Below are 18,096 nucleotides of genomic sequence, written 5' to 3'. Positions count from 1 at the left end.
CTAGAAGATACCCCAAGGGCACTTGAGAGAATTTGTGACCCTCTGCACAATGCTGTGAAATGGTTTATCTCTTAAATCACATACTTTTTAGGTGAAACAGGGTAGGCAACTTGGCGTAGTGGGAAGAAGAGTCGACTTTTAATTTTGCAGAAACCAAAAATAAGTTGTGCAGAAACCAGAAAAAGATCTTGTGATGTGTGGTTCGAAATCTCTGTGATAGAAACCTCCCAGCTTCCTGCTGGCCAGATGTCTGATCACCGAGGAGCTCAGGGATCTCTACTGACCTGCAGGAGCAGTCGAGGGCTCTGTTGAAGAAATGCTTAAGCAGAGAAAAAATAAATATCAAGCCTCTGTGAAGCCCAGAACTAAGGCCTTTGAAAGTGTCATCTTATACAACATGCTACAGTTTAAAATCACTTTTGTATTTTTTAAAACAAACTGCACTGCTGCATCTGAAACTGCTCTTAATTCCCCCACTCCCCACCTCCAGAGAAAACACTTGTTAAAGCCACATGAATCCCTAGAATAGTTCTTACATTAATGATGACTTGTAGGGCAAACTATGCAGCTTTTCCCACGTGAACTCATCATAGAACTTTTTTCCCCCTGAAAATATCATGAGCAGAGTTACATAATGAAGAGACAGGAAAGTCTTTAGAGCATCTTCCATGCCCTGATATTTTAGTCTTTTAGGAAGAGATAAAGCATTGCTTCTTCCCTATCTGTTTAATGGAAAGGGAACTATTTCTCATACAGATGACAGGTAAAGACACATCTTCCTCTCCCCTTTCCACCCCTCAAGCAAAAGGCAACAAAGTCATTAGAAGCTGGGCATTAAACAACTAAAATATACTGATATTCCTAGGGGATAGCTCAAGACATACCCTTAATCTGGATGGACAATGGCTTTTATTTTCAATAGATTTGTTTTTACTTGGATAGAACAGGCTGGCCTGTGGGTGCCACTGTTGGTGTGTGTGTGTGTATTGGTTGAGGAGTTTATAGAACTTGAAAAGCAGATCCAAGTCATGTTGACAGCAGTATCCCACTACATGCTCAAGTTAAGAAAAGGAAAGAAAGGTCAGGGCATAGGCTTTATTTTATACAAGTTGGCCACTTCCCAAGAGTGACGAAAAGAACATGGAAGGCCCTCAGTGCATCACAAAGGTGGAGTCCCTTTTCCAAGATTTTGAGATGCTTTTGTAAATTTACATTTATAGAAGTTATTTTGTGAGTTTTAAAATAGCTTGGGTATGCGGCATGGCCAGTGTTTCTCCATTCTCAGAGGCTTCCTCAGAAGTAGCTGTGTCTGGGTGTGTATTGCACCCTGAATTTCCCCATAGCAACACACCAAGTATGGTTGCATTCTCCAGTGTCTCTGTGTGGGCTCATGTGAGGGTTCTTTTAAGGACTAGGTTTTATGGCGGCCTTTAGAGAGAAGAAAGCTTCTGTTGTCCCCAGCACTTCCCAGGGATGGGGGAAGGAGAGTGCCATTAGAAGGGAAGGAAATGCATGAGCAGGTGTGTACTAATTGTATTATGGGTGGCCAGATGGGCAGAGTTCCAATCATCCTGCAAATCCCTGTGGAACCTCTGGGCCCCACTGGAGTGTCCCAGCCTCTTCTGTGCTCCCTTCTCACCATGAAAGCACTGGGCCATGGGAAGCAGTGGGCTTCCTACCTATCTTCCCTGGGAGGCCCGAGCAGTCCACAGAGCAGCAGCCACCCTGCTCTATATAGTGCAGTCTGAGGGGCATCCAGGGAGTGGGGGCCGTGTCAGGGCTTCCCCATCACCGGCTGCAGCAGAAGGATCCCAGCCACCCAGTTTTCCAGTCAGTTCCAGGCATCACGGGCCCCTGAGAGCATGGGCAGTCAGTGCCACTGATCAAGTATACCTACTCCAGGCAGAAGGCTCACCAGAGTCCAACCAGAGAGAGCAGGTGAGCTCTCACTCTGTATACAGAGTGAAAGTAAGAGTGGCTCTCACTCTCGCAGAGTCCTCTGATGTGTCCACCTGTAGCTAGCTGAAGGATGTGTGCTTACATGTGGTATGTTTTCAGAACAAAACATCTGCACGACAGCCACGGGCAGTTCCTCAACATAGGAGATCTTGAATAATAATCAAGGATTAATTAAGTTTAAAGCGTGTATCACATTTTGTGCCAGTGTCAGAATCTGGGGGAAGAAGAACAATGTAAAAGAATTAGGATTTTATTGGTAAATCCAAATTCATTCCTAAATCAAATGATGAAAATATTTGTTGTTGTTAATACTCTAACCCATTTAACCTATACCCGTCTCTTCACAACACTAGGAAGCCCTCCACTCAGGTTGAGAGAAAGAATAAGAATTTAAATAGGGAGTTAAAGCCTTAAATTGAAGAAACTCTATCCTTTGAGCTCCCAAATGAGCAGCATGGGATGAACACATAATACCATCTTCTGCAAAGAACTTTCCATTTAGATAAAGAAGGGGGCTTTGATGTGTGGCATGGGCTTGGTGACTTCACAGTGAGCCCTCACCCCAACCCCCCTATTTCCTGCCAAGAAGGATGTTTTATGTTTCTTTTCTTTCTTTCTTTCTTTCTTTTTTTTTTTTTTTTTTTTTTTAGAACTTGCTCTCTTCCTGCACCCAGGGCTTTAGGAATCAGCCGTTGCTTCTCTGTAGCAAGCATGAGGAGCCTCTGATGATCCCAGTCATGGGTGACTCACTGTCTCTCTGTTGTGTCTCAAGGAAGGGAGGTGCAGCAGCGGCCTGGCAGTCAGTGGTGACATGCGGAGAGCCCACGGGTCCAGGCGTCCTGGTGGTATTTTGGAGGGGCCGAGTCTCTGGCTTTAGCACTTTGGAAACTTGTTGATCTTCCTTGGTCTTCTATGGCTATTCATTGCTTCTGGGGAATGGTGACTTGTGAATTTTTAGCAGCCTTTTCCTATCCCCAAAACCCATTTGTGTAAGATGGGTTTGCTTCTGCTGATGCAACTATGTCTCTAAAATGTCCATCTCACACTCCCTATTGCAATTGAGGATCCAATATGTAAGAGGGTGGAGGAGGAAGTGAACATTTGTGACCTTTTGATTTGATATTCTGGCCATGTGTTTAAATGGGGGTATGCTTCTAATTTTAAATCTAGCCTTCCCTTGTTTGATTTCTTTTAAATGTTATCTCTCTTTCAACTGTGTTGTCTTATTTCCCCCTCTCCTCCTTCCCAAATAACCCCTCATGCCTGTTATTTGGGGTGCGCTTCCCAGGCTTTCTGTTATTTTTGTTTCTAGACCTTATTGCAGTAAGAGAGTCGTGATTGTTTGGTTGCCTTCTCTTCATAGCTTACTCCATTTTTGTTTTGCTTGTGGCAGTTTCTTACTGATTGGAGTTCCTGAGCCAGTGTGTTCACTGATTAAGAAAGATTCATAAAGGCTATTTTTATGTGTTTTTTTTCCTTCCCTCCTGCTTTGCTTGGAGCTCCCCGTGGCTGAGAGTTTTCTCCTGTGGCCGTGGTGCTGGCTGTCATGCCAGGTGCCGTGGGAGCCTGCTTTGACACACAGACCCGAGACAGACCTTAAAAATCGGAGCAAACCGTCTTGCCTTGTTCCTCTAATCACCGTCACTTTTGTACTCTGGATTTGTCCTGCCTGCCTTTAATTTGTGTCTCCAGCATTTTTTGTTTGTTTGTTTCATCGGGTTCCTGGTTTTCTTTTAAGACATAGTCAACTGTGTGGACCTGTAGGTTTGGGGCAGCAACCAATTCCATTGTTTTCCTTTTTGTCAAATCCAAGAGAAAATATACCATTCGGAGCTAGAAGATTCTAGTTCACAGCCTTTTGAATCTTCATGGCCTTTGAATCCTCATGGCCTCTGATATCTGAATCAGTTTTCTCCCAGGAGGTCTCTGGGGGCTGAGCTGCTACAGGGGCAGAGGGTGGGGTGGGCTTGGGTGGGAGAATCATCCCGGCACTTCATCGTGCATGCTATTTGGGGCAGTATCTTTTTTCTTTTTTTTTTTTTTTTTTTTTTTCCCTGATGCTCGAGTTATGAATGAGGATGACCTCTGCAATCATGATGTCTCCCATAGACTCTGTTCCTTGTTCCTTTGCCAGCTTTCTCATGCATGGTCCTAACACTTCCATGATTTACTTTGCTTCAGACCCATAGTCTTCAGCCGCCTCAGCAATAACTTGTTTGAGCATTAAAAGGAAGTAAATTGGGAACAACTTGTTGCCATCTCATTTTCATTAGAAATCAGACATCTTAGAGATGTCAAGAAAGCAGCTGGCAACTAGAGGGTAGGGGGACCTGTACTCTCACACTGCTATGTGTCAGACCAGACCTGATCCTGGAGCTTAAGACCCTGGAGAGCCCTGATCTCTGTAACTCTTGCCACATTGTTGCTGAGGCAGCTGAAGTCCCCATCTCCCACCATAACGATCACAAATAGACAGTAGTGGAGCCAGCATCCCCAAGCCCCTTTTTGTGTAAGCAGAAAGGGAGCTATGAGCCTTGCCCTGTTTCCAGGTGCCAAGTGCCTCTCCCCGCCTGTACCTCTGCCCTTCCTCTGAGCAGAGCTTTGGTACCTGTTGCCAATGCAAAGAAATGTAAAGCAGCAAAAGAAGATAGCAGGTTCTGACCTGAGGAGGGAAACCAAATTTATCCCACAAAGGCCCATTACCCCGCCCCCCTCGCCTCCCACCCCCGGACTGGATCCACTACTGGCCCAAGAATACTGATGAGAAACTTTGTCTGGATTGGGTCGGAAGCTGGAATTCGGTGCTCTGCAGACCAGTGCTCAAAATTGTGGTTATTTTTGAGGACTCACCTTCAATCCAGAACATTTGCGTTTCACCTTCCTCGCCCAGATCCAGTTAACAAGGTAGCTCATCACTTCTTGCATCTGTTGAGTGACATGCTGGATTTTAATTTTTATTGTGGTTGTACTTGGATGCAAGGAATATGTTTTGTTCCTCCCAATTTAGCGCACCATCCTGGGAAGTGCATGTCTCAGACCAACTCCACCTTCACCTTCACCACCTGTCGCATTCTGCATCCTTCAGATGAGCTCACTCGGGTCACACCAAGGTAAGGGACCCTGGCTCTGGGATGGGCAGGGGTGGGGTGAGGTCGGGGCACTCTCTTCCCTGCAAGGCTTAATATTGAGGAAAGCCAAGTAGAGAGACTCATAGAAAAACCAACTCAAGCCAGTTTAAGCATCTCAGCATTTGCAGGCATTTGTGCTGGGTCCCATCTTTTCTTTTGTTGTTGTTGTGTGTGTGTGTGTGTGTGTGTGTGTGTGTGTGTGTGTGTGTTCTTGCAGCAGAGTTTTGCTCTGTTGCCCAGGCTGGAGTGCTGTGGCATGATCTTGGCTCACTGCAACCTCCACCTCCTGGGTTCGAGCCCATCTTTCCTTTTGAAATGAGGCTATTATTTATTTGGATCTGGCTCAGATAAAGAGACCTGGACCCACCTTCAGTTGCCCTTTTAGTTGGCCATTTAGTTGGCCATGGAGTGGATTCTTAGGCCCCTCCTTAACCAGCTGAAGTTGACACTACCACAGGCCCTGTAGCTAAAGTCTATTGGATTTTTGGCCCCAAAGTTTGTCAATAGAGCACAGAGTTCTTTTATTTATGGATGGAGTTACTGAGCCCTGTGGAACCCCTTGTGCCTCTGCAATAGGCCGCAGGAACCATGCACTATGGCCACACTGTAATGACCAAAATGAGAAGACTCCAAGACTAAGCCACATGCCCAGCATGGTCCTTTTCTCTCTGGAGCACCATCTGTGGGGAGGACTTGTCTGGTATGAGTTGGTCTGTTTGGCCTGATTTCAGGCCTTTCACTGGTGCCAGCAAAAGAGAAAATGCTCTCCCCTAACAGAGTAGAGCGACCCCCTCAGCCGTTTCCTCTGTGGTCCAAGATGCTGGGTTGCTGGAAGATAAAGCAGAAGGGGTGGGAGCAGTCAGCCAGGGAGCACTTTAAACTATGAATAATTCTCCACAGGTCATGTGAGGAGGACGACGAAGCAGCCATATACCCCGTTGAGCTGAGAGGAGATATAGGGCAGAGAGTCTGAGCCCACGGGTGAGGCAGGGGGTGAGCACACCACCAGCAGTGCCTGCCCTGGCAGGGCCCTGTGGAAGGAGCTGTGTGTGCACGCGTGGCCGCCACTAACCCGGGGACTTAGGCGTGGATGTGTCTCTGTGGTTGTGCCTGGCTAACTCGGCCTTGATGGTCGATGCCCCTAACCCATCTAAACACCCCCAGTCAAGCCGAGTGCCAGCACTAATAAAGGCCTAACCCTAAGTTCTCACCAGACGGGGATCATAAATATTAGCTTTGTCTTCTCCGTCTCCTTGCCCCTGGAGAACTTGGCTTCCCCGTCCTGTGGCTTTATGTTGGGAAGGGATTGTTCTCAAAACCATGGAACCAAGCTTCCCACTATGAGAGGCTGGTGCCCTGGATAACTAGATGGCACTCCTGACTGTAGCCATAGGACTTAAACCACACATGGATCTTCATGTGGCTGTGTCAGGGCTGAACGAAGCCTGGGAAGAAAGTAGCAAGAAAAGGCTTTTTCTTTTTTTTTCTTTTTCTGCCTGAGTTTGAAAGAAAGGCTGCTTGAAATAAAATGGAAACAAATCAACTGAAACAAACAAAATGGAAACAAAATCTCCCTAGGGGTGGCCATATCAACATGATTTTAAGTTTAGAGCTTTTTTGCCCTTTATTGAAGGTACATCGACATTTGTAAAACTTCACACATGCCTTTTGAAAAAATCCACGTTTAACCTTAGGAATCTGTTGTGGTTTCTAATCATGCTTTTCTGTGTCCCCCAGCCCACCAGCATCCCCACCCTTGAGCTTGTGTGAGATGGGCCTGTTCTAGTATCCCCACCCTGTGCTGACCTCCAAGGGCTGAGGTCACCTGAGTGTGGAGCCAGATGGTGCCCCTAGCTTGTACGTTGCTTTGAACCTCATGCTCCCCATGAGGGAGGGGGCCCCTTCTCTGGTCTTTCCAAACACCTGCTCCAGAATGGGCCCTTTTCTTTCCCATTCCCTCCTTTGGTGCCTTTCCCAGAGTACATGGACTTCCTTCTGCCAGACTGGGGAGAGAAGCCTCCATCCCCACCTCCTGGGGACCATGCAGCTGACCTACTCCAAGGCACACTGGCAGCCCCAGCAAAATCCTGGAGCTGACACCAGGGCATGTCCCATGAGACTGTTAGGAGGGCTGTGCATCTTTGCTCCTTGGTTGCTCATTGAGAAGCAGTATAGGGTTTCCATGCCTGTTTGGCCTCCCCCAGATCCCTGTAGCAGCTGTTAAAAGAGAACCTTTCCAAGCTTTGCACGGTGACGGTATCATAGCCAATGAGGTTTACTACTAGTTGAAAAATTTCCCCAATACCCTGCCGTGATGACTTGAAATATAGGCAGCATTGGCAATTTTTGACAGTCTCTAGGGATACTGAATTATTAGGTTGGTGCAAAAGTAATTGCAATTATAAAAAAAAAGAGAGAGAGAACCTTTCCTGCTTTTTAAGCAGACAACAATGCATTTCCCTCTGCTGGCCTTCTGGTAACTTTTCTGTCCTAATGGACACCATGACTGGATCCCAACTCCTGGAACCTAGTGAGTCCCTAGTGAGCACAACACAAGTGAATAAACACATCTTTCTCCTTTTCTTGGGTATCTCAGGCTCCACGCATTTCAGTGGACCTTTCCCTGGGTAGTGCCATTGATGTAGATCTCTTCATATGAGACATGTCTCCCCCCAACCCTCTAACTCCACTGGTTAGAATGGATTTGGGCAAGGATATAAAAAGGGTTAAGGGCAGCACGGTGCCGAGGAGAGGGATATAAAAGGGTTAAGGCGCAGCACGGCGCCGAGGAGCGGGATATAAAAAGGGTTAAGGGCACAGGCGCCGAGGAAGCCGGATATAAAAAGGTTTAAGGGCAGGCACCGGCGCCGAGGAGCGGGAATAAAAAGGGGTTAAGCGCACGGCGCCGAGGAGCGGGATATAAAGAAGGGTTAATAAGGGCAGCACGGCGCCGAGGAGCGGGAATATAAAAAGTTAAGGGCACACGGCGCGAGGAGCGGATATAAAAAGGGTTAAGGGCAGCACGGCGCCGAGGAGCGGGAGATAAAAAGGGTTAAGGGCAGCAAACGGCGCCGAGGAGCGGGATAAAAAAGGGTTAAGGGCAGCACGGCGCCGAGGAGCGGGATATAAAAGGGTTAAGGGCAGCACGGCGCCGAAGGAGCGGGATATAAAAAGGGTTAAGGGCAGCACGGCGGCCGAGGAGGGGATATTTTAAAAAAGGGTTAAAGGGCAGCACGGCGCCCGAGGAGCGGGATATAAAAGGGTTAAGGGCAGCACGGCGCCGAGGAGCGGGATATAAAAAGGTTAAGGGCAGACGGCGCCGAGGAGCGGGATATAAAAGGGGTTAAGGGCCAAGGCACGCGCCGAGGAGCGGGATATAAAAGGGTTAAGGGCAAGCACGGCGCCGAGGAAGCGGGATATAAAAAAAGGGTTAAGGGAGCACGGGCCGAGGAAGAGGAATATAAAAAGGGTTTAAGGGCAGCACGGCGCCGAGGAGAGGGATATAAAAAGGGTTAAGGGCAGCACGGTGCCGAGGAGAGGGCTCTGCACCTGGGATTCAGGAGCTCACGGCCACAACTGACTGGATGGGCACAGCCCGGCCTCAGACCACACGCTGTGGCCATCCTTTCCCTTCCTAAGATAAGGAATATCTCATCTCCCAGAGTCCTGGTTCACGTCTTGCTTCAGGGAGAAGTAGGTACTAGGAAGGAACACTGGAATCAGGGTAAATTTGATGGGGAAAGAATGCCTTTTTACCAAAGGGCTTCCTTTCCTGTTCTCTAAAAGATTTAGTCCCTCAACTTGGGTTGTCCACTTAACAGCCAGATGTGACACCAAGTAAACCCCTAACTCTGAGCCTGTTTCTTCATCTGCAAAGGGGACAACTGTACCCACCAACCAGGGATGTGCAAAGGGGATCATGTGCAGCTTCCTGTTAACTTAAACCATGCTTCTCTTGAAGGGTGAGAGGGAGGAGCAGACGTGGACAGAGCCTTTGGGGGCCTCAGCTGGGGAACCCTCTCATCGTGTCCTGGGTTGTCCCTATACCCCCTGCAGGAGACTGGCCACTGACCCTTTCTGTGGAGCTCGTGGGTATTTCTGGTGAATAACCTGTCATCTCTTCTTTCAGCCTTAACTCAGCCCCAACTCCAGCTTGTGGCAGCTCCAACCACTTGAAATCCACGCCGGTGGCCACACCATGCACTCCACGGAGACTGAGCCTGGCTGAGTCCTTCACTAACACCCGTGAGTCCACGACCACCATGAGCACATCCCTAGGGCTCGTGTGGCTGTTGAAGGAGCGGGGCATTTCTGCGGCTGTGTATGACCCCCAGAGCTGGGACAGGGCGGGCCGGGGCTCTCTCCTGCACTCCTACACACCCAAGATGGCTGTGATCCCCTCTACTCCGCCAAACTCGCCTATGCAGACACCCACATCCTCCCCACCCTCCTTTGAGTTCAAGTGCACGAGCCCTCCCTACGACAACTTCCTGGCTTCCAAGCCGGCCAGCTCCATCCTGAGGGAAGTGAGAGAAAAGAACGTCCGCAGCAGTGAGAGCCAGACCGACGTGTCCGTCTCCAACCTCAACCTCGTGGACAAAGTCAGGAGGTTTGGGGTGGCGAAAGTGGTGAACTCAGGGCGAGCCCATGTCCCCACTTTGACTGAGGAGCAAGGACCTCTCTGTGGGCCCCCGGGGCCAGCACCAGCCCTTGTCCCCAGAGGCCTGGTACCTGAGGGCCTGCCCCTCGGATGCCCCACTGTCACCAGTGCCATCGGTGGGCTGCAGCTGAATAGTGGCATCCGGCGGAATCGCAGCTTCCCCACCATGGTGGGATCTAGCATGCAGATGAAAGCCCCCGTGACTCTCACCTCGGGCATCTTGATGGGTGCTAAGCTCTCCAAACAAACTAGCTTACGGTGAGGACTGGAGGGGGGCCGGTTGCCCTGGAGGAGACCCACGTTCTCCTCTCTTGCTCCCACTTCCCTCTCTTCCCCCTACAATGCACTTCCTCCTTCTGCCCTTCTCTGTCCACCCCCTCCTGAGCTAGACAAATCAACCTCGTGCCTAATGGAGGAAGAGTGGAACCTTTGTAAAATGTGTACATAGGACTTGGAGACTTCGTGTCCGCCCTGCTCTTTCTTCCGGTCCCACAGGAAGTGCCCCTGCACTGTCATCACTCTCACGAGGACGTCACCTGTGCTAACCTGGGGGAAGGTGGGGTCCTTTCTTCTTTCCTTTTGAGAAGCACTGAAACTCCCAAGTGTGTTCTTATCCCATGGATAGGAAACCAGTGAATTCCGTGGCTGGCACACCACGAGCTGTCAACGCGGCACGGGTCATAACATATCTGGGTGTCATCGGACACCTCGCCTCACCCACCCTGTAGGAGCGTAAGGAGCCTCCATCCTCAGCCACATGCCGCTGACGTGGCTTTCCTGATTGGAGGGCTTTTCTTTCTTTTATGGGTGGCCCAGCTTCTTCAAGATCTTCACTACTCTGCCTCAGTGGACAGTCGTTTCCTTTTTGAGGTGTGACCTTTTGTTTTCATGCCTTCCCCTTGAAGTCATCCTGTGTTTTGTAATCAGCTGTCAGGCCAAATGTCTGACCCGAAAGAGAATGTATTTACACTCATGCTGCGTTCAGCAGCCCCTCTGTGTTCTGTGTGATTTGTTTTACTTTTCCTTTTTTTAAAATATATATGCAGGGAAGTAATGGTACTGGTAGTGTATGTTTTCTATGTGGTTCGAATATGAATTTCAAACACACCAAGCCGCTAATGAGATAGCAGCTTTTTTCTGGGGCCCAGAGTCACAACCAAATTGATTTAAGACCAGACCCAAGACACCTTTAACAATAAGACTGAAAGGAAAAGGATAGGGAAAAGCTTGTTTAAAGAAATGTGTCAACACCAAACGTAGAGGTGAAGAACTACAACCAGGCATAATACCGAACTGGTTCCAGGGGGAAACAAGGCTTTGGCGTTCCACTGGCTCCAGCACTTCCTCCGAAACCCAAGACTGGCCAGGGTGCTGTCACCGTGCAGTCTTTTATGGCAGCCATTCAGTGCCCACATGTTTTGCCTTGTTTCAGAAAAGCACGTGGTCACAACAAGGTATTTTCTTTCCCTCCAAAGCCTTTTGTCTCCTTGTGCCACTTTTTATCCTTAGGAAAAGATCCAGGTGCTTGTGAAAAGAACCATGAATGCTACAAGGGAGGCTGGTCCTGTTGCTGTCGCCGAGTAAATTTTTAACTTTTATTTATTATTTATGTCTGCCGTATTTTAAATAAACATTCTCGTTCCTTCCAGTTCCAGTCATAGTGTGTCTGTGGCATTCCAGTCCAACCACGTCACTTATTTATTCTAATTTGAGGGCTGCACTGTACATCATGGTGTCCCATGACACTGTGTTCCAGACATTTATGGAAGGAAAACATCCCATATAAATGAAACTGTCATTTCTGTGTCCTCCCTCACAGCAGAAGATGTGTCCTTCCATTGAGTGAGGGTGACCTTATGTCCAGCAGGGATACTTTGAGAAAGCCCCTAAGGAGCAAGCCTCAGTCCCACGGTTTCAGACTATTTATTCTCTGAACACAAGAGTATTGGTTAATTATGTTCTCAGCTCTCCTTGCGGTTATATGTGTGCACTCACTGCAAGTAACTTATATCTTTTTATTTGAATGTATTTTAAAGCAGTAGATAGAATAACAAAGGAATATGAAAACCATGGACTGAATGGACCATTTTATGTATTCAGAGAGAGGAGCCACTCATCATTACCAGATATACCACGTAAAAATTGGCAGTTCAGAGGTTGCAATATTTAGTATAGTAAATAAATAAACGATCAACATTGTGCAACCACTACCACAAAGTGCGTTGTAATGCATCAAAAATCAACAAAATTTTATTCACTAATGAGTATCAATAAAATAAGTTCAAATGATGGAAACCACACCGGTATTCTGATTTGTATTTTGTTTTTATCTTTTCATCAAGGAGACGATCTCTTTATGTAAGACTTGAAAGTGTTTAGCTCTTTGCAAAATTAAATGAAAGGCATATACTTCACATACTGTTATATGCCTTCTTTCTTTCAACATGATATTATACCTTAGACAACTTTCCAATCAGACTCTGAAGATGCCCCTCACTTTTCAGGGCTGTGTACTATTCCAGTGTGTGCATACACCTGCTGTGAATATGTACATACCTTTATGAACCATCCCTTACAGATGGTCACTGGGATAATTCTTTTTTCTTTCCTTTTTTTTTCTTGAGACAGGGTCTCACTCCATTGCCCAGGCTGCAGTACAGTGGTACAAACATGGCTTACTGCAGCCTTGACCTCCTGGGCTCAAGTAATCCTCCTGTCTCAGCCTCCCAAGTAGCTGGGATCACAGGTGTATGCCACCATGCACAGCTGATTTTTATTTATTTTGTATTTTTTGTAGAGATGGAGGTCTCACCATGTTGTCCACGCTGTTCTTGAAGTCCTGGGCTCAAGTGGTCCTCCTGCCTCAGCCTCCCAAAGCACCGAGATGATAGGTGTGAGCCACTGTGCCTGGTGTCACTGGGTTAATTCTTATCTTTTGCTATCAAGGTACTGTAATGTAAAAACCTTACATGTATGCAATTGTCCACATATGTGAATACATCTGTGAAATAAATTCCTAGATGGTTATTGCCAAATTGCCTTTCATAGAGTTGTGTTAAGAGACAACCAAGGACAGTGGAGGTCCACCAGATGGAGAATTGTGAGAAGAACAAAAGAAAATAAATATTCTGCCACCTCAATATTTGAAAGCAGTGAGATTATGCAAACAAACACTGTGGTAGGATGTGGCATCATGGATTTTAAGTCAGGTGCTAACCATTTGGCAGTGGTGTGACCTCGGGCAAGCCACTTACCATCTTTAGGTCCTCCATTTTTTCTTTTTTTTAACCTGTGACGTGAGACCAGTAATGCACCTTAGAGTTAACTGTTGAGTAAATGTATTTTGAGCACCTACCATGTGCCAGGCATTGTAGGTACTGGGGATGAGCAAGTGAGCCAGTTTCTGCTGCCACGGAGTGTACAATCTAGAGAGAACAACACCAAGTGTAGAATAACAAGGGCTGTGCAGAGAATTAAAATAGGGTGGTGTGAAGGAGTGAGTGGCTGCTTTGGATTGGACAGTAAGAGAAAGCCACTCCAGTGGGGGGCACTTGAGTGAAGCGTGTGAGATCTGGCACAAGAGCATTTCGGCAGAGAGAGCAGCTAGTGTAAAAGTCCAGAGGCAGAAAAGCACTTTGGTGCGTTCAAAGAACTAAGAGAAGGCCTGTGTGGTAGTGGGCTGGTAGGATCAAGGGAGTGCGGTGGTAGCAGAAATTACGGTGCTCACCAAATGATTCGTCTGATCCCCATTTCCCAGCCATTGCTGTTGGGCAGGTCATATGATTAGTGGCTGGCCAATGGGCAATAAGCAGAGAAAAATCAGTGCATGACTTTGTGCTCCTTTCTTCCTGTGTGTTAAACCCTCAGGTCACGTATTGAAGTGCTGGAGTCTCCATCATCCTGTGTCCCCAAATATGTGGACCAGAGCTTCCTGCCAACCTATTTGACATGTAACCTGATGGAGAAATAAACTTTGTTGTTAAGCCAGTAAGATTTTTTGATAGTGCATTAGAACCCCGGGTATAGGACCTAGGTATCTGTGTTTTAACAAGCCCTCAAGATGATTCTGGTGTGCACCAAAGTTTGAGACCCACTGCACTAGACCAGGTGGAGTTTGGGTGGGAGTTCTGCTGTGGGAGGCAAATTCTCCTTTCCAGTCTCTCTTTGTCTCAGGGCTCTAAGAAGGCCAGATAGCCACAGCCCATCTTACTCGAAGGGAAGGGAGAGAGAGAGTGGGTGGGCTTAACTGCCCAGCAGGGGCAGGGAAAGCTTTGAGGTAAGGTGACCCTGTATCTGGGTTTCCAGGATTTGCCAAGTGGGGGAGGCATTCCAAGCAGAGGAAGGATGGAAAGGGGATCCTAGAATGCATTCCTCTATGCCCTTCCTTACAGTAGAATGAAGGTGAATGACAAATACAGAAGGGACAATAGAATTAGAAAAACAACCATTTGGCCCGGTGCAGTGGCTCATGCTGGTAATCCCAGCACTTTGGGAGGCCGAGATGGGTGGATCACCTGAGATTGGGAGTTCGAGACCAGCCTGACCAACATGGAGAAACCCTGTCTCTACTAAAAATACAAAATTAGCCGGGCATGGTGGCGCATGCCTGTAATCCCAGGTACACAGGCTGAGGCAGCAGAATAGCTTGAACCTGGGAGGCAGAGGTTGCGATGAGCTGAGATCGTGCCATTGCACTCCAGAACAAGAGCAAAACTCCGTCTCAAAAAACAAAAAACCAACCATTTTGAAACCACAATACTAACTAATTCAGACAACAATGGATGTTAAAACCATTGGGTAAAAATTCGTTAGGCAGCAGAATATTTATACCCATTGTATCTTCCCACAAAATGCTTATTAATTTACAAAGGAGGGAAGATATATTTGCAGTGGATAACTCTGGTACACCACTTTAAACAAGTCGTAAAATGTAATGTTACCCAAAATGGGACAAACTGCTATAAGACATCACCTGTTATGAGATGTACTGGGAGGGACACGCATCATGCTGTGCTGTTCCTGCCACAAACGCAAAACCTGAACCATGTGGTTGACAAATTGAGGGACATTTATCATGTTGTAAAACAATGTACCTATCCCTTTAAACATTGTCAGTATCATGGCAAAGATGGAGGAACTGTTCCGGATTAAAGGAGGATGAAAAGGCAACAAATGTAATTCATGATCTGAATGGGATACTGGAGTGGAAAAAAATGCTATAAAAGACAGTGTTGGGACAATCAGAAATTTGAATATAGAGCATGTATTTTAAAAATTGTATCAATATGAAATTTACTGAGTTTGATAATTGCACTGTGGATATGTAAGGGCATGTCCTATTTCCTAGGAGCTAAAGGATTAAGATAAAGGGGCTTGGTGTCTGCAAGTCACTTTGAAGTGTTTTCGGAAAAGTAAAGAATGAACTTTAAAATAATAAAAGGTGTAGGAGCAAAAAGAGTTAATTTCAAACGGCTGGAAGCCCTCTACTGATGGATGTTTTCTAAACCCTAGAAGGCATTCTTCTGTCCCGTGTGTGATGGGAGGATGTTCAAGGTTTTTGCTGCATCTTCCCTGTTCTATGCCAAAATTTCTTCATGTGTACCCCAAACCCTTCTCCCAGCCCAGGAAGTTCAAAAGAGGATGTCATGGCCTAAGGGAAACGTTGTCAAAGAGGCATTTGGTGAGACCTGAAAACAAAGATAATAAAATTCCTGGTTTTCAAATATGAGGAAGGACAAAGCTGAGTATGTGTTTTGGTGTGAGACCAAAAGATTTAGAAGGAAACTTGTGGAGCCAGTTTTTCTCTCTCGCTTTAAAAAAAAAAAAAACATATTTAAAAATTTTTAAAGCATCAAGTTGGTGAAATAGTTTCTCTTTTCACTGCTTACTCCTCCTCTGCTACTCCTGCTTGCCAAACACAAAGGACAAAGACTTCATGCAGATTCCAACACCCAGGCCATGGGCGTTGGAGAGGGATGCCAGCGTTCTACCGGTGTGGAAGCCTTTCTCCTTTCCGTCTGGGCCACATCCAAGGTTATAGGAGAAGCCCCTGATGAGTTTGGGACTCCAAGGGCAGATGAGCTCATTTGGCAGGGGTCCTGGGGAAGTAAGGATGTTCCAGAGCCCCTCCCCAGCAACTCACCCCATCACAGGGCAGGGACCACATGGGGCAGTGAGGAAGTACAAGTGCCAGCAGACGCGTCTCAGTGGAGAAGTCCCAGGAGATCCTGAAGTACCTGGCCCCAGACAGATGTGGGAAACATTCCACACACTGCCTGGGAGCAGCGAGGCAGCTACGTCCTGAAGAGCCTTGCCAACAGGACAAAGGGAAGTGGACACCAGCCTCTCCCGCAGCTCTAGCCAGGGCCAGCACCCAGAACCTAGATGCCACCTGGGGAGAAGTTGGTGGAGGAGGAAAGTCATGCTGAATTGCCTGAGTCGATTGAGAGCTTATAATAGGGATTAAGTCGAGATTTAGAAAAAAATGAAATTTTTTGTACATCTGAACTCATGGCTCGAAGACATCATATCCTAAAAGGATTTCTTCTTCCGTAGCCAGCAGAGGGCGCTTGGAGACTGCAAAAGACGCTTGGAGACTGCAAAAGACTTGCCCTAATCCCATCACAAGATCAGATGGGGTTTGCTTTTCCCCCGGAAAGTAGTTCAGGGAGGGCAACTCTGCCTCCTGGAGCCCCCAATACCCTCACTGTAAATAGAGTGCTTGTTTCTGGGGGTGCAAGTTGAGAGGAAATGACCAGGAAGAAGGCCTGGCCCCTCACATTCCAGAGCCCCTCCCTGGGGCCAGGAATCTGGCATCCCTTCTGGAGCTTTGGTGGATTCTCGGGGCTGCTGTGGTTGGCAGGGAGGTGGGGGGCGGGTAGAGGTGCCATGCCAGATCCCCAAGGACTCCTTAGGTGGACGAGTCTTCCCTCCTGAGCCTGGGTTCCTCCGTTCCACTCTTTCTCTCAAGATGTCCTGAGTCCTCACTCAGTCCGACTCAGTTCCATGCTGCTCTGTGGATCCAGAGAGGAACCGACACAGTCCCAGCCCTTGAGAGGGGCTCCCTCTGCGCGGGCAGCAGAAGTGGTCATGACAGTGGAGGGAGTCCCTCTGCTTGGGGGCTCAGGAACCACTTGAGGGAAGGCATGAGCATGGTCTCAGTTCTCCAGGGGAACTGGAGGGAGGCATTCCAGAACAAGAGGACAGCATGTGCACAGGCTTGGGGGGCAAGTGAAGAAATTAATCATAGAATGAGGAGGAAGCCACCTTGGCTATCATGCTGCCACACCCAGGAAGTAGAAAGGCATTTTTAAAAAGAGTTTACAAAACCTATTCTGTGTTAGAGTGCTTCCCACCTTGTGAAATCAACCCACTCCTTTCTAATGCATCTTCTTTTTAGAAAATGTTTTCTTTGCTTTTGCTTTTTTTTTTTTTCTGAAAAATCTGAAAATGAGAGCCTTTTCTCCTTACTACTTTAGCCTGTAGTTCCTAAGTTCTGTAAAGTCACAGCGCAATGACTGAATCCAGGGTTAAAGGAAATGTTTGCTCGGCAGTACTTGGTCATTCACCATGCCAAATGCCCGAAGTTCAGGCTGATCCTGCTCTGAAGTCCCAAAGAATTGAAAACCAGTGAGAGAAATCCAGGCCTTTAGCTTAGACCGGCAGCCTCGGGGACCAGCAGCGCTGAGGCTCAGCAATGCTTGTACATCGATGTGACAAGATTCAGGGGAAAAAAGTAAGAGGGGGAACCCAGGGACCCCTAAAAGCAGGGAAGGGCAGAATCCACAGTTTCCAAGGGCCAGGCAGCTGGTAGCAGTGGGGACCATTGATAGAGGAGATTCTCAAGTGATGGGCAAAGGCTTAGGTATGTCTTTTCAGAAAAAAAAGAACAGAACACTGATGTGTTGTTCTCCCACACCTCAATTGCATAAACTCATAGTCTTCCCTGGGGCCTCTATTAAGTCACCTGTAACACTAACTTCCAGAGTAGGAGCAATAGCCTTGGGCCCCGACTCTCCCAGTTGCATGATTTCCAGCCAGTGGTGGCCTTTGCCACCCTTGGGCCACTAGCCTGTGATTGGAGAAGAAATTGTACTGTGTGTTTAGCTGTTCCAGAGTTATGCAGAAACTGTGGAAGTGACCCACCAAAGAAAGTGGAGTTGCGTGGCTCAGGAATCCAGTATGTAAGCACCCCCAACCCCACCAGCTGTAGTCCTGGCTCTGATCCCCCTCTACCACTCCCCTTTCAAGGCTTCAGTCCTGACCCAGAGTGACTGTTCACAGGGGTGAATGGCAGTTAATTTGGTGTAAATAGCCAGCCACATCTCTGGGACTTTATGGACGCACAGA

The 18,096-nt window shown here is 47.5% G+C and overlaps 1 protein-coding gene across 6 annotated transcripts in view; it reads left to right on the top strand.

Annotated features, from left to right (window-relative positions):
• Nucleotides 1-12,045, top strand: part of TRAK1 (trafficking kinesin protein 1) — a 215,195-nt gene extending 203,150 nt beyond the window's left edge. For all 6 annotated transcript variants that reach the window (XM_017876387.1, XM_017876385.1, XM_017876383.1 and 3 more), the window contains 2 exons: nt 4,967-5,069; nt 9,217-12,045. In XM_017876387.1, the coding sequence (XP_017731876.1) occupies nt 4,967-5,069; nt 9,217-10,009 (896 nt within the window). In that variant the 3' untranslated portion in view covers nt 10,010-12,045. The remainder of the gene's footprint in view (nt 1-4,966; nt 5,070-9,216) is intronic.
• Nucleotides 12,046-18,096: the final 6,051 nt, after the last annotated feature.

This window comes from Rhinopithecus bieti, unplaced genomic scaffold (assembly GCF_001698545.2).
Source record: "Rhinopithecus bieti isolate Rb0 unplaced genomic scaffold, ASM169854v2 scaffold_9581, whole genome shotgun sequence".
NCBI lineage: Eukaryota > Metazoa > Chordata > Mammalia > Primates > Cercopithecidae > Rhinopithecus > Rhinopithecus bieti.
This window is presented reverse-complemented; position numbering and strand designations above follow the sequence as displayed.